This window comes from Hyposmocoma kahamanoa, unplaced genomic scaffold (genome assembly GCF_003589595.1).
Source record: "Hyposmocoma kahamanoa isolate Upper Pololo Valley unplaced genomic scaffold, ASM358959v1 220, whole genome shotgun sequence".
NCBI classification, from domain to species: domain Eukaryota; kingdom Metazoa; phylum Arthropoda; class Insecta; order Lepidoptera; family Cosmopterigidae; genus Hyposmocoma; species Hyposmocoma kahamanoa.
Window position 1 is genome coordinate 3337657 of NW_020653740.1, and position 23587 is coordinate 3361243.

At 35.6% G+C, this 23587-nt stretch overlaps 3 protein-coding genes across 3 annotated transcripts in view; 1 reads left to right on the top strand and 2 right to left on the bottom strand.

Annotated features, from left to right (window-relative positions):
* Nucleotides 1-4288, bottom strand: part of LOC113227955 (glutamate-rich WD repeat-containing protein 1) — a 7524-nt gene extending 3236 nt beyond the window's left edge. The window contains exons 1-6 of the mRNA XM_026461070.1: nt 3915-4288; nt 3605-3767; nt 2055-2273; nt 1744-1880; nt 1345-1499; nt 1016-1233 (exon numbers count right to left, since the gene is read on the bottom strand). Coding sequence (XP_026316855.1) covers nt 1016-1233; nt 1345-1499; nt 1744-1880; nt 2055-2273; nt 3605-3767; nt 3915-4201 — 1179 coding nt within the window. The 5' untranslated portion in view covers nt 4202-4288. The remainder of the gene's footprint in view (nt 1-1015; nt 1234-1344; nt 1500-1743; nt 1881-2054; nt 2274-3604; nt 3768-3914) is intronic.
* A 3373-nt stretch (nt 4289-7661) lies between these two features.
* On the top strand, nt 7662-10509 carry LOC113227870 (pentatricopeptide repeat-containing protein 1, mitochondrial). Its single transcript, XM_026460943.1, has 4 exons — nt 7662-9175; nt 9509-9681; nt 9918-10092; nt 10170-10509. The coding sequence occupies exons 1-4, from the start codon at nt 7673-7675 to the stop codon at nt 10395-10397; spliced, it is 2079 nt and encodes a 692-aa protein (XP_026316728.1). The 5' UTR covers nt 7662-7672; the 3' UTR covers nt 10398-10509.
* LOC113227871 (eukaryotic translation initiation factor 3 subunit L) lies at nt 10449-23444 on the bottom strand. Its single transcript, XM_026460944.1, has 10 exons — nt 23308-23444; nt 23103-23198; nt 22658-22822; nt 22102-22325; nt 15669-15801; nt 12384-12524; nt 12014-12301; nt 11569-11754; nt 10941-11174; nt 10449-10622 (listed from the first exon to the last, which is right to left on the bottom strand). Exons 1-10 carry the CDS (start codon nt 23332-23334, stop codon nt 10488-10490), a joined length of 1629 nt encoding a protein of 542 aa, XP_026316729.1. The 5' UTR covers nt 23335-23444; the 3' UTR covers nt 10449-10487.
* Between the last annotated feature and the right edge of the window lie 143 nt (nt 23445-23587).

Sequence of the window (23587 nt, forward strand, 5' to 3'; positions counted from 1 at the left end):
CGTATAAGCACCGTAAACGCGCGTCATCTGTGCCTATACGCGCTGTATTATCGCGCAAGTTGATAAGATATTATTATGATAATAGTTTTAATTTTAGTTTTGTTTATTAATTTCAGTTAACTTTTGAAATAAAGCAACGACATTAAATGCTATATAAGCTTCTTGCTTGCAACGCAATGTTTGGGCGCGTTTAAATCGTTTCACTGTGTGTCTGCGGCGCATGAAATACACCGTGTGCAAAAGCTCTAATTTCGCTCAGCACGGATGTAAAAAAGAAAAATACCATAAAAAGTGCAATCCACAAACATTGCAATGAGACAAAATAACTTAGAAAGTAATGCCGAATTTTAGTTACTTCGAGTTTTGAATGTGGTAAGTAATCGTCTTTTTTCTTTTTCTTATCCTCAAATAAATTCTGAATAAAAAAGTAAATCGTCCATTTCAGTGGACGAGCAGCGTTAATGCAGAAGGCGCTCTGTGGCGAATAATAGCGTATGGCACAGTTGGATCACGTGTTCGTTTGTGTGCGTACATTGCATACCGGAGCGCGGCGACGGCCGGTATTAATTGCGGTTTTGTAATTTCAAAGGCCTCATTGTTACTTGGAAATTGAAGAAAAAATATGTTTGTTTATTAAGAAAATTTAGTAATAAATAATGTTTCCAAAGAATGTCGTAAAAAACAACAAAAACAAATTTTCACTTTGGTTCTCAATATCTCCTTAAATATCAGGTTCTAGATGTGGCCTCATACAAGAAAACAATAGTAATGATGTTGAATACGTAGTTCTCGTTTTTGTTAAGGGCTTTTTTACACACTAGGTGAATGTGGATAACTCTAACGGAAAAGAAAGATCATAGAAAAAATGGATAGAGAAATGGACCATAGAAAACGGAGACCTGTGAAAGATAATGTTATGCCAACCCTAAATAATAAGAAGGGAAGAAGGTCAGGAGGAGATAGATAATGATTTTGGGAGAAAATTTAATAATAAGATTACTTCTGCTTGTCTCACCTTCAATTCCTCATCAATAATTTCATCATCATCGCGTTCAACAGCTAAGTCCCACAGCGCAACTTGGTGGTCTTCGCCGGCGGATGCAAGCACGCTCGGTTCCGTCCGATGCCATTCCACTGAAGTCACTGGCGCTGTATGATGTTTAAACGTCCCTACTGGTGTTTTACTTGCAAACTGCCGTAAATCCCATATGTGAAGGAAACCGTCATCACCACCTAGAAGTTAAAATTAAGAATAATTATTTACTATTAATCTTTCAGCTGAAATGATGCATAACTAATTGATGACAAGAGTTTGGAGACACTTGATAAAAAATTCATACTTACCACTGGCAATGAAAGGTTCTTTACTGTTCCATGATATAACATTAACATCACTGTCATGTGCATTGTCAGCTGTCAGCATGCAAGCTTTATGTGGTGCTGCTCTAGTGTCCCATATCCTTATGCTTTTGTCAACTGAACATGTTGCTAGGACATTTCTAGAAAAACCATTTTTTAAATTTAATAATACACATTTTGATGAACAGGACAATTCGTAAGGTTAGTCGAAAGGATCCTGCGATACGTACGACAGGACAGGATCCCAACCTGTACACCAATGTCCAAAACAATAAAGGTATAGGGAGTGTATTTACGATAGTTTGAAACAGAAAAGGCAGGTACAATAAGAGATTACAGATTACATTACAAGAACTGTAAAATCTGAAATAAATTAAATCTTACCTTTCATTGGGTGACCATTGAATATCTTCAACGGAACTTGTGTGACCCACCAGAGGGCGTTGATCAACATCCCAAGTACCAGCCTCATGTGGTTTCCATATGTGAATATCTCTCCTACAATCACCTGTTGCTAAAACCTGAAAAAATTTGTGCATGTTTCATTACCTGGGAGAAAAAATCTAAATTATTTAAGTGTTTCATATTTTAAACTAAATTAACCTCTTTCATTCTACATGCATAACAATGCAAATATTTTAAAAGTAAGAAACTTATTTTCTTACATGACCTATGAATATTCAATGCAAACTTACTCCAGGTTCAGTTTGACACCAGTCCATCCCAAATCCCTCCTGCTGGTGACCACTAAATGAGTACAATGGCTTCACAGGGTTTGTAACTGTGTCCAAGTTGTATCTCTCAAGGAGGATGGGGTCATCAACTACTTGTAATTGCTGTGTTATGTTCCACACATCTACTCTTCCTAGCTCTGACCAACTGGCAGCTAAGACAGAGTTTCTAAAAGTGGTAGCCTGAAAAATAAAATGAATTTATTTTTTTGCATGTAATCCAAAGACTACAACTTTGCTGCCACACAAAGTAACAAACTTTATAAGAGTAGCTCTATCATGGAGTTGTAGAAAGAAGAGCTTGGAACTGGTTTGCAAAAGGTTAGATTTGATCATGGATTAACCAGCTTAACAACTGTTTCAATGATTTGTTTTAATAGTGAGAATAACTGAGTGGAATTAGCTAGGTAGTATGAGGATTTTATTATTTTCCATTGCTCATGTATTTTATAAACACAATTTAAGTAATAGTTTCTCATAAAAACATGTATGAATTTAATGCCTTTTGTACCCAGTAAGCAAGTAGTCAAATAATCTCACTATCCGTCATGTCAGCCCCAGTCGCATCTGTTCTAGTTTAACCCCTTTTTCCAAACAGGATAAGCCAATAATTACAATATGTCCATAAACTTTATTAAAGCCAAACTAGAGCCAGCATGTTACTTAATGGAACATTAATGTTACATGCAATTATACAATTGGGTGTAACGTTTGTGTAAATGAAACTGTGGATTTTATGGTTTTATCCAATTACCCTGATCTTGTTGACACATTCTTGATGCATTATAAACTAGAGCCACCATCAGAGAATAAAAAAGTAACGTAAAAGGTTACTCTCTGCTCTTCCTTGGATTCAGAACCACACCACGTCTCTCATATTGATGGTAAAATCGCCAGAATGGCAACAAGGTGGTCAGCGAACCGTTTGCCAAGAAAATTTTTGAAGTCTAAACAATTACTGTTTAATTTATTTATTACGAACATACTGTACTGTATGATGGTCGTGCATTGTGCCACATACAGCTGCTTATTCATCCAAATGGGATAGACAGAGTCTATCCTTCAAACACACCTTTTTATTAAATTTTTAATGTAATGCGATTCAATAACAGATTATTTAAAGACATTTAAAAAAAATACTTCAGTGTAGGTAATTTATGATAGCGTTATTCACTTACCATGATGTCTTTTGTTTAAGCAACTTATTTGACTTTATTTACCTTAACTGATGTAATTTACTGCTGTTAAAACAGCAGCATTTAATAAATAAAATAATTGGTATACACATGTAATGATTATATTATTTACATATGCAATATGTTTGCTCTTACAAAGCATGTTACACGTTAACTCAGTGAATAAATAGTAATAGTAGGTAAATACATTTTTACCATTGTTTGGAGTGTCCAAGGCGTGCCAGCATGTTACTTAATGGAGCCCTAGGTTTACAGATAATTGTGCAATTGGGTGTAACATCTATGTCGGAGATGAAGCTATTGATTTTATCTAATTACCCTTATTCTGTTAACACATCCTTGATGTTTTATAAAGGAGAAAGTCATTTGTGGTTTCTTTTCCTCATCTTCTTCCTCATCCTCATCTTCACCATCATCTGACTCTTCTTCACCTTCTGCTTTCGACGTTGGATGCAAGTTCGACATCTTTACTACTAGCAAACTACAGAAATAAACAATATTAAACTTTAAAAATTAGCGTAATAAAATTCAAAATTCCTGTCAACATTAAATAAACAAAAAGGTATATAACTGTAATAAATAAAACTAAAATTTATACAAAAGCAATAAAGTACTGAAAAAAACTTACTTATTTAAATGTGCACTAGACGCCTGTGTGCCGGCGACTAAATAAGAGGTCATTGGAAACTGCTGTCTATCATTTCCTAGGTTATCAGGTACGATATCAAAACTCAGACACGGCGCTCCAGTCTGTGCCTGATGCAGCATCACGTAAGCCGATTGGTCACATACGAGCTGTTCGTCTTCTTTCAGCGGCTGCCCAGGAAGATAGGTCTTCGGTCCGTCATCGTTTTCCCCATCCTCCTCGCTTTCAGATGAACTCTCTTCCATAGGTTCTTCGTTTTCGTTGGACATATTATTTTGTGTGATAAATACAGAATTTATTAAGTAATATTACTAATATCACAAATTAAACAATTTTCGAAGAAAAACACGTGGGTCAGAATCAGTTTTTTCTTTTTTGTACTGTTTTTTTCCATTAGAAAAGGCAAAGGCACTAATGCGCAATACAGCCAAGACAGAGTAATCTCTTTCTTGTATTCCATTACAAAAATTAAATGTCTTCGATATGTAGTGCTTCTTACGAGCCAAGAGAAATAAGAAAAAAATAATATAAAATTGGTCTACGGATATTCTTCATTTTTTCTTTTTTTTAAATTTGTCTACGACTACCAGTGCTGCCAGACTTTTGCCGGACATTGATTGGAGAATATGAACTTTCTTATTTCCCCAATTCTCGTCAAAACCCCCAATAAAATTTGTAATTCCCCAGACATTTTATTAAGTAGCCTAAAATCGCCTTTTCCTATTTCAAACATAGTCTAAATATCGCCGAGACGCCGATCACTTTTTTAATCGCCGCGCGACCCCTCCAATATGTATGAAAACCATGAAAAGCAAGCGTGACGCGTATCACATTTTTTGTACTCACTATGATGTCACAATAACTATTTAGTCCATCACTAAATAGTATTATATATAATATAATATAATAATAATAATACAATAATAACCTCCTTCCGCTCGGTCTATATCGATTGATTGAACGGAATACTCGTAAACACGCCTATTCGATTCAATTAATCGATTCTACACAGAATAATTTTTATTCAAGTATTTGTTGATTACAAGTAGTCGCAATATTAATATAGTAGAAAAATACTAGAATAAGATAGTAAAGTCCCTTATTTTACTTGTTTTTAAGAATTGTTGAGTACTTAAAAAAATTAAGACTTTAATTTTTAATCGACTTCGAATATTAAAATTATTATCCCTCCAATAAAATGAGCTTATTATATAACATATTTTTTAATAGAAGATCTTATCGATTAGCTTGAATAATGAAAACGAACATCAATATAAATTGCGACTGCCTTAATTAATTTTACTAGATGGTTTTCTGTTGGTAATTGGTCAAATTGATGAATGGCAAGACAAATGAAAATGTTACTGCTGACAAAATATGGTAAAATCTTATTAATCAGAAGAGGTTTACTTAATGACGGCGTCGTATGAAATTTTTGTGATTTGTTTATTATTTCTCGGATTTCTAACACCCGTATTCTTAAACGTGTCCTCAAGGTTTCCTCAAACTCAACCTCACCTGAGGTGTCCTTAAGGAATTCCTCAGCACTTCCTCGAAGTCGGTATTCTTAAACGTCATTTGACAATTAAAAGGAGTTCCTCCAGTAAGGTTGAGTCGAGGAATGACGTCATTACCTCGAGTATTTTATTTTTATTATGTTGGCAGAATGTAGCCGAAATGTATACGAATGATAAAATATTTATGGTTAGTGTTGCTACTCAATCCAAACCGAAAAAAAATACCCGATTTTAAAGTAAATTTCTATTGACATGTATCGGTAATCTTGTTGATAAATATGGAAATTTAATAGTTATACTTAAAAAACAAACTAAATTAAGGAGGTAGTCATTCATTTCGAAGTAATCCTACGATTGTACATTAGAATCTTTGTTTAAATAATTATCTATGCAATTAGCATTTTAGGAGTTTGAAAATTTGACATGGCAATAACTTCGTCCTGTCAAAACAAAATGCCATGTGTTCAAGCGGGTTTTGGGCCGACGTCGACGCTTGTTTTGTTTAGTAGTTTGTTGCCGACAGCGACGCTCATAGAACAACATTTCTCTTAATATTATCTACTTTGAAAATAGAAAATGTCCGGAAGACAAATATTCACCGAAATTGAGAAAGTGTGCCTGCAGGAGTTAATAATTAAATATAAATTAAACTCAGCCGCAACTCTCGGAGCAGGAAACCCATTTGCAAATAGACAATAAAATATCAACAACTGTTTCTTTTCTAAATCGAAACCTTTTTTGGAATTGATCGTGGTTGTAAAATTCTAAAGGATTTTCTGCGTCTCTCAGATACCGCCGTGCCGGATAATCATAACTATTGTCATGTACGTAATCCATGAAATCCTCGAAATCGTCAAAATCACACATTTTAATTCAATACACGTAAAAAATAGCGTCACAACAACCGTTTTCTACGGTCGAGGAGGCCTTAAGGTTGGTCGCGAGGTACCTCAAATTTGACAGTTTATTCCTCGACTCCACTGAGGAAAATCCTTAAGTCGAGGACGCTTATGTCAACTTAAAATACCAATAACCTTGGCTGAGGTTGAGTCGAGTGGAGGAAATCTCGAGTAAACAACTAAGAATACGGGTGTAACTCTGCTACTCTGCATATTTAGATAGCATCTTATGTGGGATAAAGTAGACCATCGTCGTCCTCGAAAGCAACGAACTCGTACGTATGACCAACTCCAGGTTTTTGTAAAGACAGCGCACTGTTAATTCTTGGATTATATATTTTTTTGTATTACTCGTACTACATATCCGGCGAGGTATATAATTATTTGCTCACTACATTCGGACATTTGTGGCAACGTGCTGCAAATATTATCGAAATTACAGATGCAACTGATACAACAAAACTGAAAAAAAAAACCGAAACGTTACTAAACGTTATGCTAGAAGAGTTATAGAATATTTTTACAATATTGCTAAGGTCATAATAATTTTCGTCCCTTTGTTTTCAAAATCGGTCAGAATCGAGAACATTGTTGCCTAACGTTACATCACTAAATGTTACATTTGGCCAAAAAAATGTGCAAGCGGCCGTACCACGAAACTGAATTTTATACAAAAGTGTATTTGTTCGATATTCATGGCGTTATACAAAGGACAAGAAATATATCGCACCAAGTAAAAGCCGCAATGTATTAGAAAACAGAGGCATACACTCGGCTGGATACTTGTTTTCTCGAAATTCATACAAAACCAAAATAATTGTTTTTAAAATAAATTATGCATCTTCTGATTACAAAATCATTTGCCCGTGGAAGGAAACGTTTCTGTTTACCCGTTTACCCAGGTTGTTTTGCTTTTGCAGTAGTAAAAGTAACTTCTACGGTATTATTATCGAAATACAATTTTTATTGTCAGATACCAACACAGTAAGATAACAGCAAAAACATTAGGTGACAATGTTTGAAGAAAATCAATTAAAAGTGTTTCAAACTCCGTAAGTTCAGCATCTACTGTTTTTTTCCTCAATCTACTGTTTTTTCTGGGCAACATGTTCCGATTTTTTCAGATTTGACATGGCAACACTGGGAAAAAGTATAAAAAAAAAATACAACTTGGTTGGTAAGTGGTTGGTAATTTGATTCACAAACTAATAAGAGATACTACGTATATTTGATTACATTTTGGCAACAAAAGATGGCTTTAAGAAGTTGGAAATTGTTCAGAGTCAGAATTATCAGAAGTGTTAACACAATCCGCCAAAATGTGATGTCGACGTCTGTTATAATACCTGTTAAACATAAATTTACAAAACCAGAACAGTATAAAGCAGATCATAAATTAATTTATATAGAGGATCCAGATCAATTTGGTACGTTAGCTGGTAGACCAAAAATTCCAGAAGATACGCTAGATGATGAGGGAGACATAATAGAACAGCAATATCTTGAAAACCGGCCATTACAATCACAGAAGCTTACTATAAGACAATATGCAGATATAATAAAACAATATTTAAAGCATAAGAGAATAAAAGAAGCTATCGACGTTTTAGAAATAAGAATGCTAAAAGAAGATAGAGTTAAACCTCAGAATTATATTTATAACATATTGATAGGTGCATGCGCTGAAGTAGGATATACAAAGAAAGCTTTTAAATTATTCAACGATATGAAAAAGCGTGCGCTCAAACCCACTGGGGATACTTATACATGTTTATTTGAAGCTTGTACTAACAGTCCTTGGATTACAGATGGCCTGAATAGAGCTAAGAATTTAAGAGAACTTATGATCGAAAAAGCCATTGAACCGAACTTAACAAACTATAATGCCATGATTAAAGCATTTGGTCGCTGTGGAGACATTACTACTGCTTTTAAAATTGTGGATGAAATGGTTTCTAAAAAAATAAAAATTAGAATTCACACATTAAACCATTTACTACATGCCTGCATAAGTGATAAAGACAGTGGATTGAGACATGCACTTATTGTTTGGAGGAAAATGTTGAGATTGCGAGAAAAGCCTAATATTTACTCCTTCAACCTTATGTTGAAATGTGTTAAAGAATGTAATTTAGGTCATAAGGAAGATATTGAAGAACTACTTCAGATCATCCAAGAACAATTTCCAAAAGTATTAAACAAGCCACAAATGGAACTTTTACAAATTGAATCTACTGATACAAATAGTACAGAAGCACTGAAAAGCGAAAAACAATCAGATAGTAAAGCATTTACAGATAAACAAAATCAGCAGAACACAAAGGGATTATTAACAGAAATTAATACATACACAAGTACTGACATAAACCAAGTGGACAATGAACTTCATGGTTCAAAAAATAGTGAACAGTTAGATGAAATTTTACTTAGTATAAACAGTAGATATGAGTTAAGAATACAACCAAAGCCAGACTTCACTATTGTAGAAAATAGTAAACTAGTTAAAACAGAAGAAAGAACAGTACCAAACCTTTTATCAAAAACTATAAAAATGAACAAAGTACTCGCAGTTCAGGAAATCCATTCTGTTCAAGATAAGTTTACTATTATAGGAGGACAAGAAGATTTTCTAAAAGAAATGGAAACATATTCAGTAAAACCTGATATAAAAATATTCACACAAATGTTGCCTTTAATAGATGAAAGTACAGAGGCTGAAATAAAACTTTTAGAAGTTATGAAGTCACAGGATATCAAAGCTGATATAAATTTCTATAATATGCTTATAAAGAAACGATGTTTGCGGCTTGATTATAAAGCGGCTTTTGTAAGTATGCTTTATTCATATATTGTTTAAATGGGTACTTAAAGTTACTTACCTATCTAACTTTATAACATATGTATAATTTTAAAATTTTTTATCAAAATTTATAAAATAGCTCTAAAAATTCAAGCCAAGTTCATATAATAATAATAATAATGCACACTCAACACCTAGGGATTTGGATTTGGATTTAGATCATGTATATTTGTTTTTTCATGGTCTGACAGTCACTGACAGTCAGTCGTGACCACGGGACCTGTACTGGGCCTGAAACGTTGGTTTGTTTGAACAAAAAACTTAATAACTATACTTATAACTAGTATGATTTTCTTCCAGGCTGTAATGGACATAATAGAACAAGAAAGCAAATATCGCAAAAAAAAATACCCTATGAAAAAAAAAATTGCATTGAAAATCAACATAATGACCTACGGAGTATTGGCAATGGCTTGCAAGACCAAAGAAGATGCAGAGAAATTGCTCAATGAGATGAAAGAGAAACAACTTAAGTATGTTTAGTAAATCAAATATACTTGATTGATATAAATGTTTAGCACTTGCTTATATGCACACATAACCCTTGTGATAAAACTGTTGAATTCCTGAAAGAAACAGTGGCTGCATTATTGAATAGTGGCTTGATTATTATACGCACAAAAATTGGGTGTATAATAATCAAGACCTGTGTAGAAAACATTTTGTGCCATCTTATTTCAATTATCGTAATATTAAATCTGTTTTTCAGGGTTAACATAGAAATTGTAGGAACATTACTAAGACAAGGAACAGCACATAACCAATTTGACTATGTGACATACATAATGAATACTGTTGTGCAAGAAAATTTGAAAGTTAATGATGTATTTGTCAAGCATTTGGAGGCGTTTAACAATAAATGTGCCAAGAAGCATGAAAATAAGGTTTGTAACTTTTATTGTTTAGTATCGTATCATTTAGTTTTTTGTTTTCAACTATAATTGTGTTTTATTTTTTTCAGGAACAAAACAAGTCTAACTTGTTAGAAAAATATAGAAAGTTCTTAACTACATACAATAACTGGCTAAAAGAGGCCAATGTGGAGCATGCATTACAATCTGATCATCCATGGCAACAGTTCAGAGAAAAACCGCCCGAGACAGTACAACGACACAATATTGAAATTGTGGAGCCTAAGAGATTTTATAAGAGGAATCGGAAGTATGTGCCATATGCTCCACGAGTATAATAAAATGAAATGTATACACAAGTCAATTAAAATTTTATTTTGTAATTAAATGGAAACATTACAATTTTACTTTGACTTATTACCCTTAGTCTAAATTTTGATGTGGTGGAGTTTGCGGTTGAGTTCTTCAAACTTAAGAATCTTGCGGATGAAGAAGTCACCATAGCGGTGCGCCACCTTCGTATCCGCGATGTGGATCATGTCGTTGTCAATATAGAAGTCCAGCTGAAAAATAAATTAGTTAGATTTTCAAGAAAAATTGATTTCGTTAAGTTTAATTAATTATACGAGTAGTACCATGAAAGAACCGCGTTAATGGCGGCTTAAGCACTTTTTCTCAAGGTGAACAGTACAGCATGGACTTTCGGGACTTGACAGGAGAACGCTCACTACCATTCACCATAATGTGGTTTATATCACTTACTTAGATACAAGCTACATATTGGTCAAGTGTTTCTTTGCAGGATTTTAGGATTAGTTATAATTAATAATTACAACTAATCCTAAAATAAAATAGGCACAAGAATTTTTTGAGAATCTCACCTCAGATCCACTCTGGAACTTTCCATCCAGCCCACTAGGACCTTTGGTCCAGACAACATTCTTCATTTTATGTTTGAAGCAAAGCAAATGAATGGCGAGCGCAGCGTGTTCTCTAATTGCGTCTCTATCGCCGCCACGAGCTGCTGACATAAAGGCGGCTAACTTGGCCAGTGGCAGAGTGGTATATAGCTTCAAGTACGACCGAATAGTGGGAAGCATCTTTTGTTGACGAACCTGGGAATTAAAATTACTTTGTAGCAGTAGGACCCCTTGTGAAAGAGTTCGTTCAGGGTAGTACAGCCACTTTACCTATTTCTGACGTCAAGCAGTAATGTCAGTATTACTGTGTTCCTTGAAGGGCAAGGGTACTGGTGAAATTACAGGCACTTGGGGCATGTCAACTTATGTCTCAGGGTGACGGACGCAGGGGTAGTGCCCCTCAGATCTTTGCGATTTAAAGCTCTTAGTGGCACAGCATCTGTTATGGACACACGTGTAGTGTGCTTTTCCTAAACAAAACTTTTCCTAATTCGGTTACAAGTAACGTACGAACCAACATTGATTTAATAAACTGCTGAAATATTTGCGGGCATTTTCCTTGTTAACTTTCAAAGTTCTCATAAAATACCTCGTCCATGAAGACTTGCGTCTGATGCTTGATGGCATCGCGGCCGTAATTAGAGCCGGGCTCAATGGGTGGCGGACACGGTGACATAAACTTGGGGCACGCGAAAGTAAAGCAACTCTCGAACTCGCCCAGGTCGCCGTATTGCATCTTGAACATCTTCTCGTGGTAGTTCTTTTCGCGGAGGACCTGATAAACAAGGCAAAAACTTAGGAAAACAAAGGAGCGGCATATCGGCAGTTTGTTTGTACAACTTCGCATTAAACGGAATCTTCTATGTGGATTTTTACCTACCATTTCCCAAGTTCATGCAGATGATTAAGAACAAATCTTAGTAATTTTAATGACACCAACTTTACTTCATGCTTAATAGATTCTCATTCAACAGTAATTCTAGTGTTTGGCAACATTATTTTAAACTTACTAGTAGAATAAACCTAACTATTACCTGCTGAATCGATTCGTCGACGCACTGCGGATGCAGTACAAGACAGATGGCCAGGAGATGATACATCTGTTCCGTCTGCTTATTAATCTGGTCGTTCTGGTAGGAACGAGAAGAGAACAGCTGTTTGGTACGCTGAAGGTACAACAGCGCTGAAGACAACGTGCGGATAGCATCAGAGTAACGACGCATCATCATGTAGGCAAATCCCACATAGTAAGAAGTGGAGATTTGGCAAGCAGGCACATGGGAGTATTGTGACTTTTTGTGTAGTTCGATATTTTCCAGGACCTTAAAATGCGATATAAACTTGTTATAAAGTAATTTCTATAAAATATTTAAACAATTCCGACTTCATATTATATATGTCAACCTTAATTGCTTGGTAGTAGTCGCCGAGCAGCGAATGTAGGCGTAGGAGGCCTACCAACGAAAAATAGCCCAACATCTTGTATAGCGAATGGCGTCCAAACTCGCCCGCCACACTGTCAGGGTCGCCACCAGTGGCGTACACCTGCAATAGAAAAATGACTACATCATACTTAGAACATCAGCATTGATTTGTTTAAAGTAGCTTATTTAAATACATAATTGGTAAAATTGGATGATGTTATTTAGGGTTAGTGTAAACGAATATATTTGGTGTGTATGCAGAAGAGAATATATTTGGTATGTATATCTTGTTCGCTCATTTCGAATTACATACTGGAATTACACCTGGGAACCCTTCCCAGGATAATGAAGTCCAAAAAAAAATTTTGGTGCCTCACATCGAGGGGTATCCGAATCACCCCCATGTATGTTCCGCGATTTTTCGTAGTTTCCGAGTTATGATTTTTTTATGGACTTTTTGAAAATTTCAATCGGATCGGGTCTAAAATTTTTTTTAAAACATTTAGGGTAAAATTAAATAAAATTTAAAATGTCCAGATCTTAGCTTTCCTACAGTTATTATTTTACTAGTTCATACACTTTCACCATAATTAGCTTTGAGAAAGGAATGACAAAATGGTTTAGTAGAATAATGGCCAATTCGCAAAATGGCTAACAGCTGAAATGGTGCAAATTCGCTAAATTACTAGTTCAAAGAATGGCCAATTTTTGAAATGGCTAATTCTTGAAATGGCTATTCGATATAGGCCTTTTTTTTTTTTTTTTTTTTTTTGGGGGGGAAATCTTTATGGATACCCCTGAGCCCAGGGAGACTCAGGGGTTATGTGGGGACTCTCCCTCCAGACTTGAGGTTCGATATAGGCCTAACTCTTTAAAATAGGCGCTTTGTCGTCGAGTTGCGGAAACCAGCCCGTTGCACCAAGTACCAAGTAAACTCTTTAAAAGACTAATTCTACAAACGGCCAATTCTCGAAATGGCTAATTTGAAAGGCTACTTTTTTACCTTGGCGGGAAATGGGACATTACGGAAGTATCTGGTTTTTACCTGGTAGACCTATATTTGCTACTTGCCCCAAAGTAGTTCTATTCGGTTAAGTTGAAATAAAATACCACAGAAATAAATTCAGGATATTTGGTTTATTTGTTAACTTTGTAAGATCAGTAGAAAAAAATTACACCTAAGTAATTGTAAACACCTACATAATTATATGTATATAAACCAATTGCAATAGTAATATGCGATTATTTTTATTTATTTATAATCATGAAACCCTTCATTACACTGTTCATTGTTATGATTAATTTTGAATCACTTTACATTAGAAGACGTAAATAAATTATTTTTTTGAAAAACTCCTCGAGGAGTTTTTAATAAATAAGTACGTAATCGTGCTTGTCTAATTGGTCAATAATACGTATATATTTTTTGTTGTTGACTAATGAAATGATTTTAAAACATTTATACCAACCTAATAGTAATTTACAAGTTACTGCACAATTCTGACAATGTGGGTAGTTTTAAAAAAAAATTATAATCTCATCCATGTTTGCGATATTTGCGTTTCTTTTGCATTATTATGGTTGTGGCAAAACATTATGGATCAAAACGAATTTGTGTTCAGCAAAAATCAAAAATGAAATGAAACATTACTGTTCAATGGACACCGGTACAATAAAACGAATAGAATAAATAAAAATCTAAGTACATTTTGGCGATGTGCAAACAAAAGTGAGTGCAGTGGCTCTGTAAGTATAGATTCAACAAGAAAAAGGATACTAAGAGCACCCCGACATGTTTGTTTACCTAACAATGACAAAAATATTATTTCCCTTAAAATGAATGAATTAAAGAACAAAGTGCCTATGCCAAAATAAGGGGCCAATAAAAGGAATATTGACAAGGCACTTGAAAATATGCCAGGGGCTTCGGCTGTTAAACTTCAACATTTTCACACCAAGAAAGATTCCCTATATAACGCCAGAAAAAAAATTTACAAACGTATAGGTTAGCATTTGCTTATACATAAGATGTATTTGTCCCAGAAGGTGTCACAGACAAAATACTCGTATTTACTTCAAAATTATGCAAAAGGCTTATACAACGTGGTAAGAAAATGAGTTTCTATGGGGATGGTACATTTAAATCTGTTTCTCGTTTATTTTACCAGCTGTATACCATCCATGTGGACTTGGGTTCAGACGAGAACACCACAAACGCATTATTTCCGTTCTATATAGTCTTCTTTCCGACAAGACTCAAGTCACATATACGCGATTATTTAACATACTGAAAGATTGACTTGGACTAAACATCAAAAGTTTCAAATGTGATTATCAGGTGGCGGTGATGAACGCAGTTGCCGAACTATACCCATACGCAAAGATAAGCAGTGGCTATTTCCATTATCAACAGGCGGTATGGAAAAAATCTAAAGAACTAGGCCTAACCAGAGATAAAGAAAACAGAAAAGTCAGTCGTATGGCAGCCAACATGCCTCTTTTACCTGCAAAGTAATTTATGGCAAAATAGAAAACTTGTCTTCTGCAATGAACCAATTTCAAAAATATTTAGAGCGGCAATGGTGCCGCCTGACACCAACTTTATTAAGTTGTGCTGGTCAGCGCCACCGGACCACCAATGCAATAAAAAGTTGGCATCGCCGCCTAAATGTTGTAATTCCAAAACGTCCTAGCCTACTTAATTTTATTCACAAATTAAGAGGGGAATCAAAACATTTTGATATACAGATTAAGAAAAGTTTATTTGAGAGGCAAAAAAAAAATAGAAGAAACCGAGATATTATGTTTGACAAAAAATATAACCGTATTATTGACCAATTAGACAAGTATGATATAACGTTCGAGGAGTTTTAAAAATAATTATTTATTTACAGCTTCTAATGTAAAGTGATTCAAAATTAATCATAACAATGAATAGTATAATGAAAGGTTTCGTGATTATTGTGATTATAAATTTAATTAACTGCCTCCGTGGCCGAACGGTTACCATGCCGGACTGCCATGCAGAGGTCCCAGGTTCGATTCCCGGGCCGGGAGAAATGTTTGTATGGCTTACATTTATTTCTTTCGTGAGTTTGGGTGTAATTTGTGGCTGTCTATTTGTGTGTCCATGGCACCCGCGACACAGGGTTTCCCTAGTGCGGGGCTATGTTGAGTGTATGCGCTATTATTATGAAAACATTGTGATATTCAATAAATTTCATATTAAATAATGAAGTTTGCCAAATAAAGAAGATTGGTTTACCTCAAGTTGGCGCTTGATATTGGACTTGTCTACAAGTGAGTGCAGCACATTTAGGATGCAGAGTACATTCCAAGCCTTGTTCTCGGTGTTGAGAGTTTCAATTTCAGCTGGGCTCAGCTTTGAGGTGCGGGACCTGAAGCAGGTACGAGTGTTAATAGCAATTATAAACCTTAGTTCTACATTATTCAAATAATTAGTATCTTGTATAAAGTATAGCAATGATGGATTAATTTGCACATCATCATTTATTATTCAATTTCAACTATCAAGGAAAACAACTTTTTTTATACAAATGTAAGTTGCGCATTTGACCTCCATCTTTCCTGATGGAAAGTGACGATGAGGTCGACGATGAAGTGTTAGAGCGTGCGTTTTTTTTAGTAGAAGCTCTTAATAACACTCGTAAATACCAAATAAATAGAGAATTTAAATTTACAAGAAAAACTAACACATGAGTGACACAGTATAATACAGAACAAAAGCTACATTGTTGACAGATTTCAATATTAAAGATTTCCAAAAAACTACTTCTTCTTTTCAGTAGCCAGGAACACTGTCCTTGACACTTTCCCTCACTGATAAGAAGAAAGTTTCTCATGGTTCTCTAAATGTTCTCATGTACTCCCAGTTAAGCTCGTATTTCTATGAGTCTTGGTTTGGGTACGGCCTTAGTCATTATGTCTGCTAGTTGACTGGCAGAGCTTGTTTTTTCCACAACTACAAGACCATCTTGAACAGCTTCACGAACGAAGAAGTGTCTCACACGAATGTGTTTAGTCCTCTTATGAAACTCAGGATTATGAGCAAGGCGAATAGTAGCTTCATTGTGAACTTTTAAAGTTGGCACTTCCTTAATATCTGTCAGATCACAGAATATTAATTTTTCAATTAATTTTTTAATTATTAGAAAGGGTTGTAACCCTAACTAGCCGTGAACAGGTTCACGGCAATGAAACGGAAACTTCCGGTCCACAAAACTTATTAAAGAAGTAAAGTTAAAAGAAAGGGCCCTAAATGGGTCGAATAACTGAATTACAGATATAGGCACATGAAGGCTGTAGACTGTTATAAATTATTAGTATTACACATGATTAACGATGACCAAAATTAGCGATTATACGCGATGGAATTTGAAACAGCTCCGACTGTTGTAGCGGTCGACTAGGGAGTGCGAAAACAAAATGAGAAAGTGAAGGAAGACGGAACAATTCAAATTTAAAATTTAAATACACGTAAAATAAAAAAATATAGGATACAAGCGGAAAGAGGCGATACAAAAAGGTGAGATGACGGTGTAAGGAGGTCACACCGTCACAATTTTGTGCCAAAGATCATAGTTCCTTGCAGATATCTAAATATTCTCTTCACGGTTTGCCAATCGTCTTTTATGGAGTTTTCCAACTTCCTTGATACTAAACCCACGTGTGTAGTTACCATTAGGTACGCAAGAGCAACTACAGCTTCTCTGTAAAGACAAATTTCTTTTTTCCATTCTTCTACTTCTCTTGATTCAGCAGAAGAATCCTTTTGTATCGGTGTTGAAATGGGATTGCAGTTCAACATACCAAACTGTTCCAAGATTTTTTTAGTATAAGCTTATAAAGATGTCATTATTTTTTGATCTATCGATTTCCAAACCTAAGTAATAAGACGCAGGTTTCGTGGTTATTTTCAGCCTCTTCTTAATATCATTTAGGAAATCGTCGACTAACTCTTTACCTGTTGTAGCTACTAGCCCGTCTTCTACATACAATGTTACGAGCAATTTCTTGTTCATTACCTTCTTAATGAAAAGATGGCTGTCAGAATCACTCTGTTGAAAGTACATATCAAGTAAAATCTCTTCAAAACACGAATTCCAGCAATGTGGAGCCTGCTTTAATCCATAAAGGCTTTTCTTTAATTTCTATACTTTCGACGACCCAACATTGAAACCTTCTGGCTGTTTCATGTATATTTCTCATCTAATTTTCCATTGAGGAAAGCTGTTTACACATCAAATTGTGTTAAGTACAGGTTCTCCCTGGCACTCACACTAAGCAAAGCTCTGATGGTAGACATTCTTGCTAGAGGACTAAAGGTGTGATCGTAATCAATTCCATTTTTCTGTTTGAATCCTTTGAATACAAGGCGCATGGATCCTTCAGGATTCCGCTTGATCCTAAATAGGTATTTACAGCGCAGCGCCGTCCGATTTGGTGGTAATTTACATAGCGTCCAGACATCGTTGTCCTTTAACGAATTTATCTCGCTTTGCATAGCATGCAGCCAATCTGTACCGTCCTCTCGTTCCATAGCTTGTTTAAGTGTTTCAGGATACTTTTCTATGTCCAGAAGGTAGACAAAGTCATCATATCTTTTCAGACGTGATATGGTACTCCTGTCTCTCAAGTTATACCTTGATTCTACGTAATTGTTTCCATGCAAAGATTATGAATTAGAACTTAATTTCATTCGGTTCATGAACTTCGAATTCCTCTTCAGCATCTTCAAAATTTTCATCGACAAGTTGTTCATGAGTTATTTTGACCTCTGTTGAATGTCTGAACTTAATCTTAGATTATCGTCAGGGTTCTCAATTGGGGCCGGTGTCTGTCGTTGCATGTCTCCCTCTACCTCTGAAGGATCATCAGAAATACACGCTGATCTATCTGAAATATCTCTCTCTATTTCTGTAGGATAGTTTGTGGAGACTTTAAATTCAACATCGGTTTCGAAAGTAATATCTCTGAATCGAATAATCTTTTAACTATCCCAGACGCGATACCCACCGGCATTTTCATACCCAATGAGTTTGCCTTTTACTGCCTTTCTATCCAGTTTCTTACGCTTTTGCTTTGGAATGTGAGCGTAACACTCACTACCAATAATACGCAGATAAGAGATTCTGGGATTCCTCTCATGCACTAATCCAAACGGCACTTTGTTGTCAACTCTAGTTGGACCTGTGCGATTGAGTACATAAGTGGCCGTGTTGACTCCTCTCCGTTGTCGCTTAGTATTGCTTGGACTGTGTGCCTTTGTCTCATTCCGCATTTGTTTTAACTTATCATTACCTCATGCTTGTTTTGAATAAAGTATACCATGCGATAACTTGAGTAATAGTCTTTAAACAGTACATAATAACTAAATTTTGAAAAGCATGCACAAAGGGCCCGCATAAATCCCGTATTAATTCTCCTGGTTCAGTTGCTCTTTCCCTTTTTCCAAACTTATCTCTATGACTTTTTCCGTAAATGCAGCCTTCGCATTTTACATTGTCGTTATATAACTGTATTTCCAACTCACGCTGACTAACTATCGGATATGTCTATTGTCTTGATGAGCAAACGTTCATGGCACAACTGTACCATATTCGAACTTGTAGCTACATTAACTTCAATAATCTTTTTTATTGGAATGACTGTCTTCATATCCAATTTGTATAGTCCGCCATATGGAACTCTTTTACCAACAATCTTTGTGATGCCTCCTATATCTAATTTGCAATCTCGAGTTGTTGACGTAAATATGCCATTATTTTTAATATGGAGAACAAGTTCTTTGTGAGCGACGGTACGAACCACACATCACTTAGTGTTATTTTCTCTTTGTTTCCATTGACATTTGATTCTACCACGATAGAACCTTTCCCTTTTGCAGGAATGGATGTTCCATCTGCAGTCAAGACTTTATGACTGCTGTCAAATTCTTGAAAGTCTTGGAGGAAATCCCTTCTAACAGTAACGTGAGTCGTAGCTGCATTGTCGACGTGCCAATCTAGGCTTCCGCTGTATGGATTGTAGTCTTTTACAACATTAACAGCCATAGTGTAATGTTCTGAACTTGTTTGAATAAGGAACTTGCTGGCAAACTGTTCGGTTTCGGTGGACTTCCATCTTTGATCCACTTTTGACAGTTTCGCACTCTATATCCTTTTTCAGAGCAATAGTTGCATTTAAGCCTTTTGTCCTTATCCTTGCTCTTGTTGTGCTTCTGTGAGCTCGTGTTAGGAGTCAGAGCTTCCTGATCAAGAATGTTCTTACTCAACAGAGCTCTCTCGTATGCACATAAGTGCTTTTTGTGTTAATAGCCAACTACTTCTAAATGAAAAATAATCTTCACCAAGGGTGTCAAGAATCTTACAGACCAATAGTAGTTCAGGTAAATAAATCTATTTGTCTTGAAGCATCTCTTGATTCAGCTCGGTCCATATATTTTTCAATTTAGATAAATGGGTTGTAATGTCATCTGCTGGATGTCATTTAAATCCGAAAAAGGTCATGCACAAGTTTTATGATCTGTCATCACAAGTACCATCAAAAAGCCAGTGTAATTCTAAGCATACTTCATGGGCAGATGTCTATCTCATCACTTTACGTAGTGTGTCTTCACTAATGTTTGTGGTGAGAAGGAGTAGAGCGCTGCTATCAGCATTAACAAATTTGGCAAGTTCCAATCTGTATGTGATGACATTGGCGTCACCTGCTCCATCATCTGGCACAGAATCGGGTCTTTTTAGTTTTCCCTCGACTACATCCATAGCATTTTGAATGCTCCGCAATAAGATTAGAAGAAGCTTTTTATCTCCAAGTCGACCAGTTGACTTTTCCTTCTAACTGACCAATTCGTGTTTTTTTTTTAGTAGGAGCTCTTAATAAGACTTGTAAATACCAAATAAATAGAGAATTTAAAGTTACAAGGAAAAACTAAGACATATGAGTGATACAGAACAAAAGCTACATTGGTTGACAGATTTCAATATTAAAGATTTCCAAACAACTACTTCTTTTCAGTAGCCAGGAACACCGACTTGACATGAAGCACACCTAAATAGTGCCTATTCACTCTCGTCTTGAACAAGTCCAAGTTATAATGTTCAGGGAACAAGTCTGTAGGCAGGGAATTCCATATGAATGTGGAAGCATAACATTTCGTGCGAATCTTTGGAATATCCACGACATAGGGGTGAAATCCAAGCCGCTGTGCAATAAATATTATTAAAAAATTTACAGTCAATAATCTCGCGACCATCTTTATAGTTTTAAAAAACTATGTTATCGTGACGAGTTGAATTTAAATTTCAAGTACATCAACAGACATGCTGTTGTTGGCACTTATTGTATGATAGGCATCGAATGTTTAATAATAGGGGTTAAAGTATGAAATTGCCGATTTGTACTGAAAATCTAAATTGTTTATTTTTTAAATTTTTAACAAATTTATTTAATCAAAATAGTTGCCATTATTATCTATACATTGCTGCCATCTAATGGGAAGGTTATTAATGCCTTTGCGATAGAACTCCGCCGATCTAGACTGCACAAACTGTGTGAAAGCATTTTGTACTGCCTCCTGGGAAGAAAACTTCTTGTCACGTAGATAATTGTCCAAATCACGAAAAAAATGGTAGTCCGTTGGAGCAAGGTCTGGTGAATACGGAGGATCACGAATGGTTTCTAACTGTCGTTCCTGAAGGGTCAAAATGGTTTCTCGTGCTGTGTGAAGTCTCGCGTTGTCGTGGAGCAATAATGGTGAAGATCGATTCATGAGTCGGGGCTGTTTTACTGCTAGTTTTGTCAACATGGTTCGGAGTTCGGCACAATAGACATCTGCCGTTATTGCTTGACCAGATCGGAGAAAACTATAGTGAATAACACCATGCTGAGACCACCAAACAGTTACCATTACCTTTACCTTTTTATTGGTAAGTTTTGCTTTAGGACACTGTTGTGGCATTTGACCTGGGGTCAGCCATTGCATTTTTCTTTTCCGGTTATCATAAAGAATCCACTTTTCATCACATGTTACAATTCGATCCAATATTCCTTCATTTCTGTACCGGTTCAACAAGGCAACACAAGTTTCAACACGCATTTCTTTCTGCAGATCAGTCAAATCATGAGGCACCCATTTTTCGTATTTTTTTATTTTATTGATTTGACGCAAGTGAGTCAATATTGTGGGTAAGGTAAGGTTAAACCATGCCGCTAATTCCTGGGTAGTTTGACTAGGATCGGCTTCCACTATCTCTCTTAATTCATCGTTATTCACCTGTGTGGGCGGTCTTCCTCGTGGCTCGTTCTTTAAGTCGAAATTTCCATCACGAAAGCGTTTAAACCAAAATCGCATGGTGCGTTCATTAGTAGACCCCTCTCCAAACGCAGCATTTGATATTGCGGGCTGTTTCTGCTTTTCGCAGTATCCATCTTTCTTGTCTAAATTGAATAACAAAAACAATTGAAAGTCGATATTCAAATGTTTCAAATTTAAAAAAAGAAATCACAGAAACCATTTGAAAAAGTTTCATTCGAAAACCTCAAACCATGAAGATTCTATGAAAATTCAAAGAACCTATTGCAATAAAACGGCAATTTCATACTTTAACCCCTAATATTACATACTTCCAAGAAGCTGAAAGCAAACGAAATTAACATAAGTGTCAAAAACTAACCTGTATTGAGCAAATGATTGGAATTGGTAGACAAACTCATCTATAAGCTCCCACAGCCATTGGTCCGGCAGCTCCAAAGGGACGGGAGTTTCCGCTGACAAAATGTAGTTAAACAGGTCACAGTAGTTATAGAATGAATGGAACCGCTGCTCAGGTTTGGGACCTCCGGGAACTCGTGCATAGATGTCACGATAGTACAACTCTTTGTACAATATCATGAATACCTGTGATCAATTTCGATAATAAAATTAGCAATTTACGCAACCGGCAATTGTGATATCTGGATACCAAATCTTAAACTAAAAGCACTGTAAGGAGTACAGATAAGGGCCGCTTGTTGTTATGTAGACTACTCTGGGTAGGTAATAAATTTTGTGTTAAGTCTGCCATACAAACTATGGAGTTGTAGTAATACTATTTTTAATTACATATCAATTTGTGTGCCTACTGTTGTGTACTATGTAACTGCTGTCAAACAGCGCAGTCAGTATTCTCAATTCAGGAACATGAATAACAAGTCATAATATTGTACACAAAATAGAATTATAACATTTACATGATCATTGTCCACTATAGGAGCAACTTCATTCTCATCAGGCCAGGGAGTGTTTTCAAAATACTGCTCAGTCAGTTTGGGAAATGTGTTTTCATACAAGTTCAAAATCTCATATGTAACACCCTCAGTGATCATGTTGCGGAAATACACAAGGAATTTCTTCACCTGGAAACAAATAAGCATTAATTTACCACTTCCTGGTATACCAAAATTTCTAAGCATATAATATCAATTTTCACTTCAGTGTTGTTCACTTTGTTAGCTATAAATATCTAAATTTTAAATTTGAACATTAAGATCATTTTGACGCTGACTGTACATATAGGCCAACTTCAAAACGATTAAAAGTAAAATCCATACAGTCAGCAGCAAAGATTTTAATTATCTAAAATCTTTGGTTGGCAGTGTGTAATTGAATAATGCATTGTAAAAATGGGATACTCACCATCTCAGGCATTTTGTAATAGGATCTATCGTACTCCAAGTCATACTGGGGATCTCCCGTATGAGGCTCATAATCGCCATAAGATTCGAAACCTCCCTAAAACATACAATCATTTATGTAGTCGCATTGAAAGGACTAAGAGTGATGCTTACGTTTGCAAAAGCAAATTATTTGTGAGATCTTCTAAATAGGTTATGTGACTAACCTCATTGTAATCGTCGCTAGAGTACATTCTGAAATATCTTAACGCACAATAACTTTAGTAATATAACAATTATTATAATTCATCAAAATCGTAGAAAGTCCAAACGAAGTGAATGAAAAAAAACGGAGAGGTTATATTAGGTTAGACGAGATGAGTGTGTTTTCTTTTTCTTCATATTAAAAAAAAATCGCAAGACGTCAACTTTCCATTCTCATTGTCTATTGGTCCAAATAGGTTGTTCTATGCTAAAATTAAAGCAAATAATATACCAATCGTCATG

Bases quoted from the DNA above. Each gene is read 5' to 3' on its own strand.
- LOC113227870 (XM_026460943.1), top strand. From the start codon at position 7,673: ATGTCGACGTCTGTTATAATACCTGTTAAACATAAATTTACAAAACCA. The intron at 9,176-9,508 runs GTAAGTATGCTT...ATTTTCTTCCAG, and splicing joins TTGATTATAAAGCGGCTTTT to GCTGTAATGGACATAATAGA. The intron at 9,682-9,917 runs GTATGTTTAGTA...TCTGTTTTTCAG, and splicing joins ATGAAAGAGAAACAACTTAA to GGTTAACATAGAAATTGTAG.
- LOC113227871 (XM_026460944.1), bottom strand. From the start codon at position 23,334: ATGTACTCTAGCGACGATTACAATGAG. The intron at 22,823-23,102 runs GTGAGTATCCCA...ATTTGTTTCCAG, and splicing joins ATTACAAAATGCCTGAGATG to GTGAAGAAATTCCTTGTGTA. The intron at 15,802-22,101 runs GTTAGTTTTTGA...TACCTGCTTCAG, and splicing joins CAATCATTTGCTCAATACAG to GTCCCGCACCTCAAAGCTGA.